Source organism: Stegastes partitus, unplaced genomic scaffold (assembly GCF_000690725.1).
Source record: "Stegastes partitus isolate 25-593 unplaced genomic scaffold, Stegastes_partitus-1.0.2 Scaffold421, whole genome shotgun sequence".
NCBI classification, from domain to species: domain Eukaryota; kingdom Metazoa; phylum Chordata; class Actinopteri; family Pomacentridae; genus Stegastes; species Stegastes partitus.
The window spans coordinates 1-16,145 of NW_007578152.1; the positions used below are offsets into that span (position 1 = coordinate 1).

Here is a 16,145-nt window from a genome sequence, read left to right on the forward strand (position 1 = left end):
CATTTGTATTTTATATACTATAGTAGGCTTTTAACTGTAATATTTAAATTAGGGAAATTTGCTAAATGAATAAACAAGATTTGAACTTCATAATGTTAGTCTTAGAGCACTTTGGCTAAACGGCTGCTCTTTTTAATAACGGTGATAGAAGTATCCTAAACTATGAACAATAAATTGCTGCTTTATTTGTTTATATCATGTTTGTCTCTGCAGTCTTTTTATTTTAAATGATTTATTATTATTATCGTTGTTGATTTTTATCTGGACCCTGAGTCTGTAATAAAGTTTGACTGATTATAAAGTAGTGTAGGATAGAATACTCAGTCACTTGTGTAAATGTACTTCGTTACTTTCCATCAATGCAGAAATAAACAAACAACCGTCAGCTGATCACGACTTTAGGAATTGGACGCTTCCCCTTTAAGGGCTACGTCATCAGCGTCGTAGCCTAGGAGAAGTTTTGTTTACTTCCGGGTTGTCGGAGTGGAAAACAAGAGGGGCACCAAACACGCCCACAGCACCGAGCAAAGCGGATTAAAGTCCCGCAGAGATGGCAGGGGAGGCTGAGGACGAGATACCGGGTAAATAACCGCAATTACCTGCGCTTTTTCCGCCGCCGGGGCCTCGCGGCGGCGCGTCGCGGACCGACGGGGGTTAGCCGTTAGCCGTTCTGCGGCTAATTAACGGTTCTGGGAGTTGGAGTTAGCTTTAGCTTTAGCAGGCTAACGGCGAATAAAGCTGCAACTTTCTGCGCTGCGACCCGACCGCTGTGTTGTTGTTGTGGTTCTTTAATCCTCGTTAATGCTTCGGCTGCTTAGTTTATTTCCTGTTTAGGAAGTTCTTTCCCGTTTTCTGGGGCTGTAAAGAACTTTAGGAGTTCTGAAATATTAATGCGCATCTGTGAACCGTCACATGTTTGGTTTTTATGACTTCATGTACACAAAGCGAACAGAACCGAACCGCTTCAGCTGCATCACACTTCAACATTTCACTGCTGTGGTTTCTTCTCACTGTGTTCATCTGACTGCTGTGTGCACATAAATATGGTTAAAGATGAGGCTTTGTTATCGTTTAAACCAGCAAACAGGATAAAAACAAGAAAAAACTCACTTCAGTTCAACAGGTTGCAACCTTTAAATGCTGCCTACACATTCATACATACAGTAATAGTACAAGATTATGATAATAAAATCACATTTCTGTCAGTGATGCTAAGAATTCCACCTCCTTCTGCTTCTCTTGACTTCATTTTCGCTTGTAAATATCTTTAAATGTAAATCATTAACTCGTCATTTGTCATTTACTGTATTTATCCAACAGCTGTAGCTACTGTGAGAATTTAACAGCTTAAATCTGATGCATTGTTTCAGTTTAAATCATCAAATAGTTTAAAAATAAGTAAAATTAATCTCCAATGGAATCAGTTACAGCATTAAAATACTTCTTACACATTAATGCATCAGTAATAGTACAAGAAAAATACTAAAAACTCTATTTTTGATGCTTTGAATTCTGTCTACTGCTGCTTGATGTGATTGTGATTGTAAATTATAAAGAAAAACTTTATTCCCATGCAGCTAATAAACCAGGACATTTCATACAAATGTCATTAAAATAAACCCCAAATGACCTTCCTGTGTCAGAACAGTGGTCTGAGACGATCGTGGTCCTCAGAGCTGCTGGTAAATATCTACAATCACTGCAAACGCTCTTCTAAGCGTCCACAGCTCAAAGTAAATCCTCCAGCTCGTTTGATTTGTTTCATTAGTAAGGAAGAAGAAGAAGAACCTGTGAGATAATAAATCAACATGAAGAGACGTGTCCCAGAGTTGTGCTTCAGTGGATCATTAACTTCAGCCACTCGTTTGTTTTCTGTTTCCATGATTCACTTTCAGTCGTTTCTTTTTCTTTTCTCACAGACTCGGGGGCAGTTTTCACTTTTGGAAAGAGCAAGTTTGCCGACAACGTTCCCAGTAAGTTCTGGCTCAAGAACGACGTTCCACTGAAGATAGCATGCGGCGACGAACACACGGCCTTATTAACGGGTAAGAAGAGGAGATGTTAGCATTTAGATGCTTCAGATCCTGATTTAACTCCTGGTTTCTGATGTGTTCAGTAAATAAGACTGAAATCTTATATATATATATATATATATATATATATATATATATATAAAATGTAAGCCACACATAATAATATAAAAATGTCTTTTTCAGCGACTTTGAATTGAGATTTTTTTAGTTGTACATTTTGTAGTTTTTGGATTTTATAAAATAACACTTGTATGTTTTAGATTAAGTCAACAAATAAAATGTTTTTATTTCAACAATTTATATATTTTTTGATGCTAGTTCTTGTGTTTTCCATATAAATCTCTACGTTTATGTTCCTAAAATGTAAAATCATCTCGTTTTCTTTGATTTTTGTTTTATTTATTTATTCGAGTCCAGATTTATCTAACGGAGACTTTTTTTTCAGCCACACTTGGACATGATTAGCTGTTTAATGTTCCACTGAAGCCCCTCAGAGACGCGCTGCGGTGTGTTTGTGTCTCCACAGAAAACGGGAAACTCTTCATGTTTGGCAGCAACAACTGGGGTCAGCTGGGTCTGGGCTCCAAGCTGACAGTGAACAAACCCACCTGTGTCAAAGGTCGGTGTTTCAGCGGCTCCTCCTCGCTGCTTCAGTCTGAAACAGAGAGCGTGCTGCCGTTTTCTTTCATGAGAAACCAAACAGAGCTGCTGAGCTGTCATCACTGTAATCCCAATCTGGAGGGTCCGTAATCGGCTTTAATCTGGAGACACACTGACCGACTCTTACTGCTGCTGCTGCTTATAAAGGAGGCTTCACTCAGCAGATAAACTCATGTTTGTTTGCATGTTCTGTAAAAGCTTGTTGTCGTTCTGTGTAAGACGGCAAAGTGGGAACACGACACACAAACACACTAAATCATTCCTGCTCAAGTCTGCTTATGAGAGCTTTTCAGATGAGGGTTTGCTAAATCATGCTAACTCGCTTAAAAGACAATTTAGCAATTTATTATTATTAATAATAATAATAATAATAATAATAATAATAACAGAATTATAACTATTATTTATCACACGGTATACTTTTATTTTAATCTTCATAGTGCAATGTACATTTTTACATTTTATGCTTATATTTTTCTAAGTATGTTTATATTTTTAGGACTTTTTTTCATACATACATTTTGATTTTCTTATGTTTTATTTTTACAACATATTTTTCTAGTTGTGTTTATAATTTTAGGACATATTTTTATTATTACTTTTTTTTTTACATATGTTTTTATTTTCTTACTTTTTAAACTTATGTTCATATTTTATGATGTATTTTTCAAATTTTTAAAATGTTTTTAGGACATATTTCTATTTTTCCACTTGTGTTTATATTTTATGACATTTTTATTTTTTAATTTTTTTTTTACATATGTTTATATTTTGACAACATATTTTTCTACATTGTTTATATTTTTAAGATTTTTTTTAACTTATGTTCATATTTAATGACATATTTGTAAAAAATATTTTAATATTTTTAGGAAATATTTTTAGATATATTTTTATATTTCTAGGACTTTTTTTTACTTATGTTCATGTTTTATTACGTATTTTTCAAAATATGTTCATATTTTTAGGACATATTTTTTGACTTATGCTTTTCTTAGTTATTTTTATCATTTGATTTTTCCACAGTTTTTCTCAGACTTTGAGGAGGATCACTTTCCTGTCGGGGATCATTATTTCTGATTCTAAAGACCTTGTTGAATGTTTTAAAGCTCAGAAATCAGAGTGTTTGTGTCTGAACCGACCATTTCTTGTTGGTTTCTTCGTTTCAGCTCTGAAGTCGGAGAAGGTTCAGCTGGTGGCCTGTGGACGGAACCACACGCTCGTCTGCACAGGTCAGCCTCCCGCTCTCAGGTGCGTCTTCATCTACCTGCAGCTCAGCGTTAAACTCGTTTGCGTTTCCTCCGTTCAGCTCAGGGAAAAGTTTACGCCTCAGGAGGGAACAGCGAAGGTCAGCTGGGGCTCGGAGACTGCGACGAGCGGACGGCGTTCCACAGAGTCGACTTCTTCAACGCACACGGGCCGATCAGGATGCTCGCCGCCGGGTCCAACACCTCCGCCGCTCTCACAGGTGAGAAGTCCTGCGTGTGCCCCGTTTTAAATGTAAAAGACGAACTCACTGTTTGTTTTTATTGTTACCTGATGGTTCTGTTGCAGCGAGCGGGCGGCTGTTCATGTGGGGCGACAACACCGAGGGTCAGATCGGTCTGGGGAAGGAGAGTCAGGCGTCCTCGCCGCAGGAGGTCAGCGTGGGACGGCCGGTCAGCTGGGTGTCCTGTGGATATTATCACTCTGCTCTGGTCACAGGTGAGCCAACAACACGAGACGGCAGAAAGGAACCGACAATACCTGCAGGAAAACCTCACCTTTATTTTTTACCAAAAGTAATTTTATTAAAGTCAGATTTAAAGAACCACAAAAGAATAAGATTTTTTTTTATCTTTACTGTAATATTTAGATTTTTAGTTTTTTGCATTTATTTAGTTATTTTAACAATTGATTTTTGGTAAATTTCAAAATAGTTTCTTTTAATCAATTAAAAAAAAAAGGTAATTAAACAAACTCTACCTGCTGATGAAGGCCATGATGTGGCTTTAAGCAGAAATATGATGAGAATTTATTCATATTTTTGATTAAAATCTAACTGAAAATGTTAACTTATTTGCTAAAATATTATTTCAAAAACATTTTAAAATAATTTTTTTTATCTATGCATTTTTATGTTAAGTTTTTGTTTGTGTTTCTATTATTTATGTCATTTTTGTGATTTTCTTTTTTTTTTTAAACACAACCTCAACATTTGACTTTCTGTGGTTTTCATCAGAAGATGCGATTCGTCAGTTCGGTTGTGACAAAACTAACTTGTAATAATACGACACACAAACAATCACTGTGAATATTATAATAAAACAAACTCCATCAACTCGGCGCTTAAAGCTCCACAACAAATGCAGTTACTGATATATATATTTTATTATATGAGCTGGTGGCCCTTGAGCCTCGTTTTTCAGGTTCTGGTTGTTCAGGTGACCACGGAGCTCACTGAGCCTTCGATGGATGAAATGAACTCGACTGTGTTTGTCTCATGTGTCCTCAGTGGACGGAGCTCTGTTCACCTTCGGGGAGCGGGACAGCGGGAAGCTGGGCCTGGGCACCGACCAGCTGCCGGGACACCGAGTCCCTCAGCTGGTGAAGAGCATCAAGGAGCGCGTGAAGCAGGTGGAGTGTGGAGGCGGCCACACGGTGGCGCTGACGGGTAAACACACAACACACACCTGCAGGAGAACATGTGTCGGTCTCTCAGATCCTTTAATGCTGCTGAGGCTCGTTCCAGGAGAGTTTTAGTGTTTTATGTAAAAAACATGCAGACAAAACAAAACTTAGCCTGAACTTTATCACCATGTTTTTATGTTTTTATGTTATTTCATGTTTTATTTATTGTTCGGAAAACATTTATTGAAGCTATTTTAGTTTTTTAGTAAATGTGCATTTTATCATTTTTACTGCGTTTTTCGTTGAATATCTTTGTGTTTATTTTGTGTTGTTGAGTTTTTTTCTTTTTTAAAAAACATTTTCTTTCCTCCTGAAGTATAAAAACTGTTCGAATACATCATGTAGAAGAGTAGACAGACGTCAGCAGACACAACCTCAAACCAAACCCTGTGAATCATGTTTAAATCATTGTGGTCAAGCGGAGAAAATCTTTTTTTGTGTGTGAGATCTATTCTATTTATATTTCATGTGTGTGATTTCATATATTAACTTTTTAACAACGCTTTTTAATCTTAGAATAAGAATAAATGTTCATTCTGTCAGTTCTGAGTCATGTGGACATTTAAACAGGTTAAATCTTGAGCTCCGACCTGATTCCTGACGTCAGGTTTTCTCGGCCTCATCGTGAACGAAGCCTCCGTGTTTAGATAAATGTTGTCGCCGCACCTGTTGAACCTGCTGACGTGTCTTCCAGAGGACGACGTCTACACCTTCGGCCTCGGTCAGTTCGGACAGCTCGGTCACGGCACGTTTATCTTCGAGTCTCGGCTGCCGCGACCCGTCGAGCATTTCAAGAAGGGACGAGTCTGTCAGGTGGCCTGTGGAGAAAACCACACCGCCGTCATCACAGGTGAGCCACACCTGGCCGGATGCTGCCCAGCTCCTCCTGAACCAGCAACACGGTTCAACATGTCCACCGGTTTGTTTTCAGACGGAGGCTTGTTGTACACGTTTGGAGACGGACGTCACGGAAAGCTGTGTCTGGGAGAAGAAAACTTCACCAACCAGTTTAAACCGACGCTGTGTCCGCGGTTCCTCAAGTACAGCGTCAGAGCCGTGAGTGTTCCACAACTTTTAATTCATTTATTATGATGGTGGAATATAAAATAATACTGAGGAAAAATGTGAAGGTTCATGATTTTATTAAAAATATTAAATGGAAAAAAAATGTTATTTATGCAACTTTTCTCATATTAAAGTTTTTTACAGTTTTAAATTCTTTCTCTAGAAAATTAGATAATAAAAATAAATTACTTAGAAAATTAATATTATATATTTTTCACCCATTTTCCAAAGTTTTTATTTTGTTCATTTCTTATTATTATTTTTCCATTTTCTGTTTAAGTTGTACGATTAAAAAACAAAAACAAAAAAAGATTTATTTATCAAGTGTTGAGTTCACGATTTTATTAGAAATGACATTAAATTCGATTTTTTATTATTTTTTTACCACTTAAAAGTTTTTCTTATTGTTTAGGAAGTGATTTTACATTTAAAAATATTCTTTATTAATTATGTTGTTTTTTTTGTTTTTTTTTACAATTTAAAAAAATATTTTAATAATTTGTGGTTTTATTTATTCATTCATTATTATTTATGTGATAATTTGTGCATAAAGTTTACAGATGAATTTGACTTCATTAAATTTAAAACTTGAATTGAAAAAAGCAAAACGTCTTATGTTTTTTTTATTTGCATTTTTTTGTATTACAATTTTTGATTTTTAAAAAATAGTTGAGTATTATGTGTATTTAGTTATGATTGTTTCATTTTTTAAAATTATTTTCCTACATTGATTGTATTTGATGAACTTCCTATTATTGGTTTTTGTTTGTTTTTTGCAAAATAGTATTTAATATTTGTGGTTTTATAAATGTATTATATATGGTTTATCATTTTATTTATGCACATTTTTTATTATCCTACATATTTTTAATTTTTTAGTTGAATTGAAATGTGCACATCTGTTTCTCTGTATGTCTTGTTATTTTTATATGACTTCATTATTACTGACTGAGGCCGATCTGTGTTTGTGCTGCGCTGCCTCCAGGCGGCCTGCGGCGGCTGCCACATGGTGGTGCTGGCTCGGCCGAGGGACGGCAGCTGCAGTGACGTGACGCTGGAGGACGATGACGTGACGGAGGACTACCTGGAGAAGTCCTACGTGGAGCTGCTGGGGGACTCGCTGGACTCCTCCACCCTGCAGAGGAGCCTCTCCGCCCGGGTTCGCCGGAGGGAGCGGGTGAGCGGCCGCTGTCTGATGAACTGTCAGCAGATTACATACAACGCAGTGTAGCTCCAAGTCAGTCACACTTGTGTGAAACCAGCCTGTCCAGTTAGGAAGCAAACCTGCTGTTGTGCAGATGGAGCAGACGCCAGGTGGAGATGAGGCAGGTAGCAGGACAACCCCTGTAAAGGAGTGCAGGTGGTGACCACAGACCATGTCTCTGTTCTCGTCCTTTCTGGCTGTTGTTTTGGTCACGTCTGCATCTTGTCAGTGCTCTCAGCCCTAGAGGCAGCATGAGGTGGTGTCCACAACCCACACAAGCTGCTCAGGTGGTGCAGCTCATCCAGGATGACACATCAGTACGAGAAGGTTTGCTGCGTCTCTCAGCACAGTGTCCAGAGCCTGGAGGAGATACCAGGAGACAGGCCAGTACACCAGGAGATGTGGAGGGGGCTGTCGGAGGGCAACAACCCAGCAGCAGGATGCCACCTCCTCCTCTGTGCAGGAGGACCAGGAGGAGCTCTGCCAGAGCTGCACAATGACCTCCAGCAGGCCACTAGTATGCATGTTTCTGCTCAGACTGTCAGAGTCCATGAGATGGTCTGAGGGCCCCACATCCACGCCGTGGAGAACGTTCTGCTGCCTGCGGCATCCTCCAGTATGACCGGTTTGGTGGGTCAGTAATGGTGTGGGGAGGCATTTCTCTGGAGGGCCCACAGCCCTCCATGGGCGAGCCAGAGGTACCCTGACTGCCATCAGGTACCAGGATGAGATCCTCAGACCCACTGTGAGACCATATGCTGGTGCAGTGGGCCCCTGGGTTCCTTCTGATGCAGGACAATGCTCGGCCTCATGTGGCTGAAGTGTGTCAGCAGCTCCTGATGATGAAGGCATTGATGTTATGGACCGGCCGGCCCGTTCCCCAGACCTGAATCCAACGGAGCACATCTGGGACATGATGTCTCGTTGCACCACAGACTGTCCAAGAGTTGATGATGCTTTGCTCCAGGTCTGGGAGGAGATCCCTCAGGAGAACATCCTGCCTCATCAGAAGCCTGCCCAGGTGTTGTAAGGAGGTCCTACAGGCAGGTGGAGGCCACACACACTACTGAGCCTCAGTCTGACTGGTCTGGAGGAGTTTCCACTGAAGCTGGATCAGCCTGTGATGTGATTTTCCACTTTTATTTTGAGTATGATTCCAAATCCAGACCTCCATGGGATAATAATTCAGATTTACGTTGATCATTTCCCAGTACAGTCGTGACTCCATAATCCCAACAATCCTAAACCTGCTATCCGACAGGTTTTTAGGAAAAACAAACAGAACCCATAAAAACAGCCTTAACATAGCGACAGCCTTGGATTCTGACTCCGACATGATGTTTTTTTTTTTTGTCAAATCCGATTTCTTTGTGACTTCCTTCACGTTTCCAGTTCAATACGACTTGTATGTGATCTGCTGTGTGAACTTCATACGAGCCAAAAGTGTCCCGCATGCGCAGAAGAGGACACGACGACGTCACACACAGCGAGCGTGCTCAGTGTTTACGGAAGTAAACATGGATGGTAACGGTGGAGCGTATCTGCCACTCCCCCGCCGCCACCGATGGAGGAAACAGAAGTGTGAGCGCTAACTAAACTAGCATCAGCAGCCAAGTACTGCCTGTGTGTTCTGGACACTTCCACCCCGTCAGAGCGCTGCCCCGGGGTGGAAGTGTCCGGAACAATCGCACCGCTCAGTTAGGTGTGAAATCCAGCGATGCGTAGTGTTCCAACAATACACCAGTTATTAGACCAAAGATATTAGACAATGATTAACAACTAATGAGCCTTCCAGCATCAAGCCCTCCTCGTATCTGGACCTCCGTCTTGACAATCCGACAGCCTTGATATCCGACATAGAAGAAGGTTTTACATTTAGTGTCGGATTATCGGGTCACGACTGTGTTTTGTTCTCAACACATTCCACTATGTGATGAATAAAGTTTTTCAACTGGAATACTTTGTTCATTGAGATCTAGGATGTGTTATCTTAGTGTTCCCTTTATGTTTCTGAGCACTGCATAATGTAGGTATTTAAACTAAAAATAATGATCCCGACCCTGCAGGAGCGATCCCCGGACCAGTTTGGCGCCTTGTTCCGGACGCTGCCCGCCATGACACCCGGCTACCTCCAGCCACTGCCGGTCTGCAGCCAGACCGCCCCGCCGAGGCTGCCTCCGGCCGAGCTGGGCCACAGGAAGGTGCTGAACGGCACTCACCAGCACGGGAGCTCCGGGTCGCCGCTCCAGGGTACCTACAGCACCTCCACCTGCTTCCTCCACCAACGTTTCACACATGCTAGCAAAAGTCTTTTTTATCATCTTTTAGCTGCTCCTGTCGTCCTGTCTGCTTCTACAACATTCATTTTCACCCCTGCGCAGCTTTAACTCTCTGATCCTCGACCACTTTCTGGCCATCTTTCACATTTTTCCTCACTGTGGTTTATCGTCTTGTTTGCTCACTCCGATTAAACTCTGGATGCAGTCCGGCCGGTACATCTCACAATTTTTGCGACACAGCCGTTTGGTTGCAGCTGAGTCACTCGTGAATTCTCGGTTGCTTCGAGGAGCAGGAAATGTTTTGTCTTGCACAGAATTTTATTATCCCAAATGGTTTGTTATTGGCATTTTTTAAAAATAAGACTCGCTGAATAAAGTGATTTTGGTGAAATACAACAACTTTAAGCTCAGATTTAGTCGTTTTTACAGTCAGAAGTTTGAGGATTCTTTAGGTTTTTGCTGTTTTTGTGTATTTTTGGCGACATCCAGAGGTTCAAAGGGTTAAATACTAGATTTTAAATCCCTCACTGAGATAAAACCCGATTTAACCACCCTCTAATAAGGCAGCATGACTCTCCTGAACATCCTGTTTCGCCGCCTTTAAAGCATGAAACCTTATAACACTGCAGAACCGTGCTGTCCTGTTTCCAGAGCAGGCGGCGGCCGACTCCGACAGCGCCGCGGAGAGTCCGACGGACACCGACAGCGTTAGAGGCCTCGGGGAAACCACGGACTTCCTCAACATGGTGACGGATCGCTGAATTCACTCTTGTCCTCGGACAAAAATAAAAACTAAAACGTTAAGCTCATTAGCTCTCCGTTTCCTCCCGACAGACTCACGTGATGAAGATGGACCCCGGCGATAAAACCCTCACTCTGTCTCCGGTTCAGAAGGTAAACGAGACTCTTTCTGTGTCACACATTTGATTTATTTACCGTCATCGTCCTCCTAACTTCATCCTACACTTTCAGCTTCATCCGGCTGGTTTCTGAGGTTGTTTCTGGTTTCTGTTCTAGTTGTTTAGCGTTTCCACTGTGTCACAAAAGAGCCAGTACAAACTCTACGGCTTTGTTGTTGTTTAATATGACATACTTGGCTTTGGCTTGGCAGTGGCTGTTTTTGATCAGACATCCAGTTTAGTACACATGTGACATAAAAAGCATTAAATCTGCACATTTGAGAAGCTGCAACCAGCAAATCTGGGACATTTAGTTCCACAAATGTATGTGTTTTAAATTAGCATTGTGTTAGTTTGGCTCGGTGGTTAGCGTCGTCGCCTCACAGCTAGAAGGTCGCCGGTTCACGTCCCGGTGAGGACACCCGGGATCTTCCTGCATGGAGTCTCCATGTTCTCCCCGTGCAGCGTGGGTTCTCTCCGGGTTCTCCGGCTTCCTCCCACAGTCCAGAAACATATTGATGTTAATTGGTGATTGTAAATTGTCCGTAGGTGTGAATGTGAGTGTGCTTGGTTGTCTGTCTCTAAGTGTAGCCCTGTGATAGACTGGTTACCTGTCCAGGTGAACCTGCCTTCACCCTGAGTCTGCTGGGATAGACTCCAGCCCCCCATGACCCTGGTGAGGATTAAGGTGTATAGATGATGGATGGATGTGTTAGTTTGACTCGTATTCAGAGTAAAAGACCAAGTTTGAAGCAACATTTATCTGAAAAATGCAACTAAATCTGTGGACATTCGTGGATGATCCCAACAATCCAAGTAAATCTTAGTTTAGTAAGATTCCCTTCATCAGAGCAGCTTCTCTAAGTCTTCCTGTTGTTGAAGAACCTTTTTTAGCTTTACTATCTCTCTGCAGCATCAACTGAGACCAGAAACAACCTCACGCACCACCAACCGACTGACTTTATTCATAACTCCTTTAAACTTTCCTTTGCTTGTTGTTTGTTTTTGTTTTCCTGCACGTCTTTTTTTCTCTAATGCATGCCTCTTTTTCATCCTCTCCTTGCTTTCTCGTGCCGGAAAATAGAGGAAGGGTAAGAATGGCAAGGCTGTCAAAGAGCAGAGAAAGGACAGGAAGCCGTCAGAGCAGAGCAGTTTCTCTTCCGCTTCACCGTCTCGTAAGAGTGAAGCCGCCTCGCCTCGCCGGGCGTTGCCCACCGAGCTCCTGAGGGGCCACGGCACTCGGTCTCCGGCCTCCCAGAGCTCGCAGAGGCAGAAGAAAACCAAGCAGGACAAAGCGAATCTGATCCTGGCGGTGGAGGAGCTGGGCAGGAGGTCCGATAAAAACAGGCCTCCGAGCGTCGGGGACATCAGCAAGGCAGCGACCAAACAGCGCCATCGGCCGGTTCCGGGTAAGAGCCAGATGATCGGCGTCGGCAGGAAGCAAAGTCCAGACGCCAGAAAGACAGTTTTAGGTGGCAGCTCTGAATCTGTAGCTGCAAAAGTCAAAGAGAAGGAGTCCAAACCGGTGAGGTTTAAAGGGAAGCCGGTGGCGGTCCAAAGCAAACGCCAGGATGTTCACCTGAGCGACCAGCAGAGCACCGGAAGCTCTCAAGACCAGAAACCCAAAGCCAGCACAGACTCATCCAAAAAGTCCAAGAATGAGAAAAACCGGAAAGAAGCTCAGACCAGGAAGGAGTCGCCGGATCTCGGTGCGCTCACCACCGCTGCCGCCGGCGTCGCCTCGCTCGCAGCCGGGTCGGTCCTGATCCGAGAAACGGTGAGTCGCTTCAGCACGCCGTCGCCCTCCGACAGCAGCCTCCTCAAGCACAAGTCGAGGAGCGAAGAGTCAGAATCCTTCGCTCTGAGCAACAAGTCGGCCGTCAGCATCAACATCATACCGGCACCCGAGAGTCCCGCAGAGAGTCGGGACGAGGAGGAGACGAGTCGGAGCAAACGGCAAGAGGAGGAGGACGAGGAAGGCCAGAGGACGAGTGCCGACGTCAGCGAGGATGAGGAGGATGCTGAGAAAGCAACAGAGGATGAAGAAGAAGATGAAGAGGAAGAGGAGGAGGAGGAGGAGGAGGACAGTGACACTCTAAAGCCAGAAGATCAGTCGGACGTCGACGAGGAGGAGGAAGATGAGAGCGCTGCTGAGGAGGAAGAGGAGGAGAGAACGAGTGGAGCAACGCAAAGCGAAGCCGAGACCGACGAGAAAGAAAGCAAAGGAGGAGGAGACGCAGAGGAGGAGGAAGAGGAGGAGCAGAGCGAGGAAGGGTCGAGTCANTTTTTTTTTTAAATCCACAGATGGAAAACGATCACAGACACAAAAAATATGAAATAAAGCTTTGAAAAAGTTTTTTTTATTTTTAATTTACCAAAGAAGATGCTTCTAAAATGGAACCAAAACGACGGGAAACAACCAGTAAACACACAAACAGCCACAAATGACAACAACCACCTACAAGAAGACGTGAAACGATCAGAAACGACCTCAGAAGGACGCAGAATGTGACCAGTGTGGAGCTTTTGGCTTCATCGGTGAATACTGACGAGGTCAGAGGTCACAGCATGATGGCAGCAAACCTGTTTGAAACTAACAAACAAACAAACAAACAAACAAAGCCCTGGACAAAGGAACCCTGAGCGCCTCACCGTGTGCGAGTTAATCTCGGGGCTGCGCTCGGCTGCCAGGCGGTGACTCAGCGACCCGAGCAGCCTTTTCTCGCGGCCCGGCGGGAGGCGCTCACCGGTTGCCACGGCGACGGCTCAGCCCGGGGGAGCTGGGCTCGGCTCCGAGGACGCCTCGACCGTCTCCCGGGAGAAACCACGCCGACAGAGACACGACAGCAAAGAAGAAGAAGAAGAAGAAAGAGGCCGGGGTCGTGGAATGAAACGTCTGCACTGGAATAAAAACGGACCCATAAATGAAGTTTGTTCGCCGTTAGCTGAAGTTCTTCTACATTTTAAAACATCCAAATCATCACACGGACGAATCGAAGGAGTTTAAAGTGTTTCTTCTGCTTTAAATATTAATTAAAGAAGAAAAACGTCTCCTTCATCACCACAAACAGACACGAAACAAACACGAAACGGCCTGAAAAGATGCAAAATGAGCTTCAAGGCAACCCCAAAAAGAAAAATAAATAAACATTAAAAGGTGTAAGGGAAGTAGGATTTTCAAAATAAAATCATTCAACCTAAAAGTAGAACTTACAGACAAGAAGTCAGAACTATGAAATAAAAAAATAATAAAATTTAATGTAAACTTTTAAAAAAATACTAAAGTTAAAACAATTCTAAGATTATTAAAAAATGAAATAAAGTAAAATTGATGCAACATTGTAAAAAAAAAAAGATTTAAATTGAATAATACTCTGAATTTATTTAGTTAACTTTAAGCTCAAATTATGAGATAAAAAAGAACAAACTCATTAAAACTATGTAAAGATAAAACATAAAACTAAAATCTTATAGTTATTATTAGAAAATGACTAAATCAAACTGATGTTGAGCAACATGATAGAAATGATGCTTTTCTCTTTAAAACTTTCATTTTTAAAAACTTTATTAAAGCCATTTTCTATTATAAAAAGAAAACAGAGTCCTGATCAGCCAAAATGTACATGAAGCTCTTTGTTTACTGTGTTATACGATAAATAAAATCTACTGTGACTGCTGGAAATCATAAATAAACTATTTCTCTACTAAATCTTTCAGTTCTCAAAGAAAGGCGACAAGTTCCATCCTTGTCTTGAGCTTCTTTTTGAATTTAAACTAAATTAAAGTCAGTCAAAGTCATGATTCTGGATCCCGGTTTGATATGCGACCAAACTCGAGGCCTCACTCCGACGCTGAGCTTCAGGTCGATGAGCGACGACGACGGCGTGACTTCCAGGAACTCGTCTTCCTGCAGCAGCAGCAGCAGCACAGAGTCTCAGTGTTTCAGAACAATGCTGCCGTCTGTGGACGTCCGCGTGAGGAACGTATTTATCCTCCAACAAAGACGCGCTCTCATCGGCCAACGGACGCTCCGTCCTCCGACACCGCCGAGGTCAGAGGTCGGCGAGGGCGGCGCAGGAATGCGGCCCGTCGTGGAGACCGTCGGGTCGTCACAGCGTTCACCTGAACTTCAGCGAGTGGAGGCTCGGTCTGCAGGAGAGACAGAATGTAACACAGAAAGCTCAAACTTTAGCCTCAGAGTGATTTTACAGGAACGTCAGTCAGAACCGTGACCTCAGGAGTCCCAAATCTTTAGTTTTATTTGTGATTTCTGCGTCTTTTTAAACTTTATTCAACTCAATTACAATAACAAGACCTCAGAAAGTCAACATTTGTTNAAGGCGAGGAAGAGGAGGGTGAGTCTTTGAAGTCGTCGGAGGAAGGAGGTGAAAGTGAGGCGGAGAGCGAGGCAAAGGGAGGAGAGGAGGAAGACGAGGAGGAAGACGAGGAGGAAAAGGAGAGTAGTGCCGAGGAAGAAGAGGAGGAGGAGAGTAGTGAGGAAGAAAAAAGTGAGGTGGAGAGTAAGGAGGATGAAGAAGAGGATGAGGAGGAGAGTAAAGAAGAGGAGGAGGAGGAGAGTAAAGAAGAGGAGGAGGAAGAGGAGGAAGAAAGTGAAGAAGAGGAGGAGGAAGAAGAGGAAGAAGAGGAGGAGGAAGAGGAAGAAAAGGAAGAAGAAGAAGAAGAGGAGGAGGAAGAAGAGGAAGAAAAGGAAGAAGAAGAGGAGGAGGAAGAAGGTGAAGAAGAAAAGGAACAAGAGGAGGAAGAAAATGAAGAAGAAGAGGAGGAGGAGGAGGAGAAAGAAGAAAGTGAAGAGGAGGACGAAGAAAGCAGCAAGGATGATGAAGAGGCTGAAGAGGAGGAGGAGGAGGAGGAGGAGGAAGAGGAAGAGGAAGAAGAGGAAGAGGAGGAGGAGGAGGAAGAGGAGGAGGTGGTCAAAAAGAAAAAGTCCAAAGAAGGGAAAAGACAAAGTGCTAAATCTGCTAAAACCAGGAAGTCACGGGTCAAAGGTCAGGCGGCCGCCGAGTCAGAGGAGTTCTGGGACGACGTTTTACCTCAATACCTAAATCTGAAATAAAACCGTCACTGATCAATACGTCTGTTAGTTTAGTGATCAATCAATCAATCAGGCCACCAGATAGCAGAAAATGGTGAAAACTGTCCCAGTTTGGAGAAGCTGAAACCAAAGAGAGATTCTGCTTTGTTGCTTTGTTAGAGTCAAGAATTCAGTTTGAGATTAATAAAGTTAAAATAAAACTTATTTTAGTTCCACTTTATGATCAGTTAATAATCAGTAATTCATCAATGATCATATCGGAAATTATGCTACAAGGGAAGG

At 42.6% G+C, this 16,145-nt stretch overlaps 1 protein-coding gene across 1 annotated transcript; it reads left to right on the forward strand.

Annotated features, from left to right (window-relative positions):
- Nucleotides 1-522: 522 nt before the first annotated feature.
- On the forward strand, nt 523-16,145 carry LOC103360205 (X-linked retinitis pigmentosa GTPase regulator-like). Its single transcript, XM_008285888.1, has 15 exons — nt 523-581; nt 1,920-2,045; nt 2,560-2,652; nt 3,863-3,925; nt 4,003-4,161; nt 4,248-4,397; nt 5,188-5,346; nt 6,058-6,213; nt 6,295-6,419; nt 7,414-7,605; nt 9,699-9,882; nt 10,563-10,657; nt 10,746-10,805; nt 11,895-13,089; nt 15,151-16,145. The coding sequence occupies exons 1-15, from the start codon at nt 551-553 to the stop codon at nt 15,882-15,884; spliced, it is 3,522 nt and encodes a 1,173-aa protein (XP_008284110.1). The 5' UTR covers nt 523-550; the 3' UTR covers nt 15,885-16,145.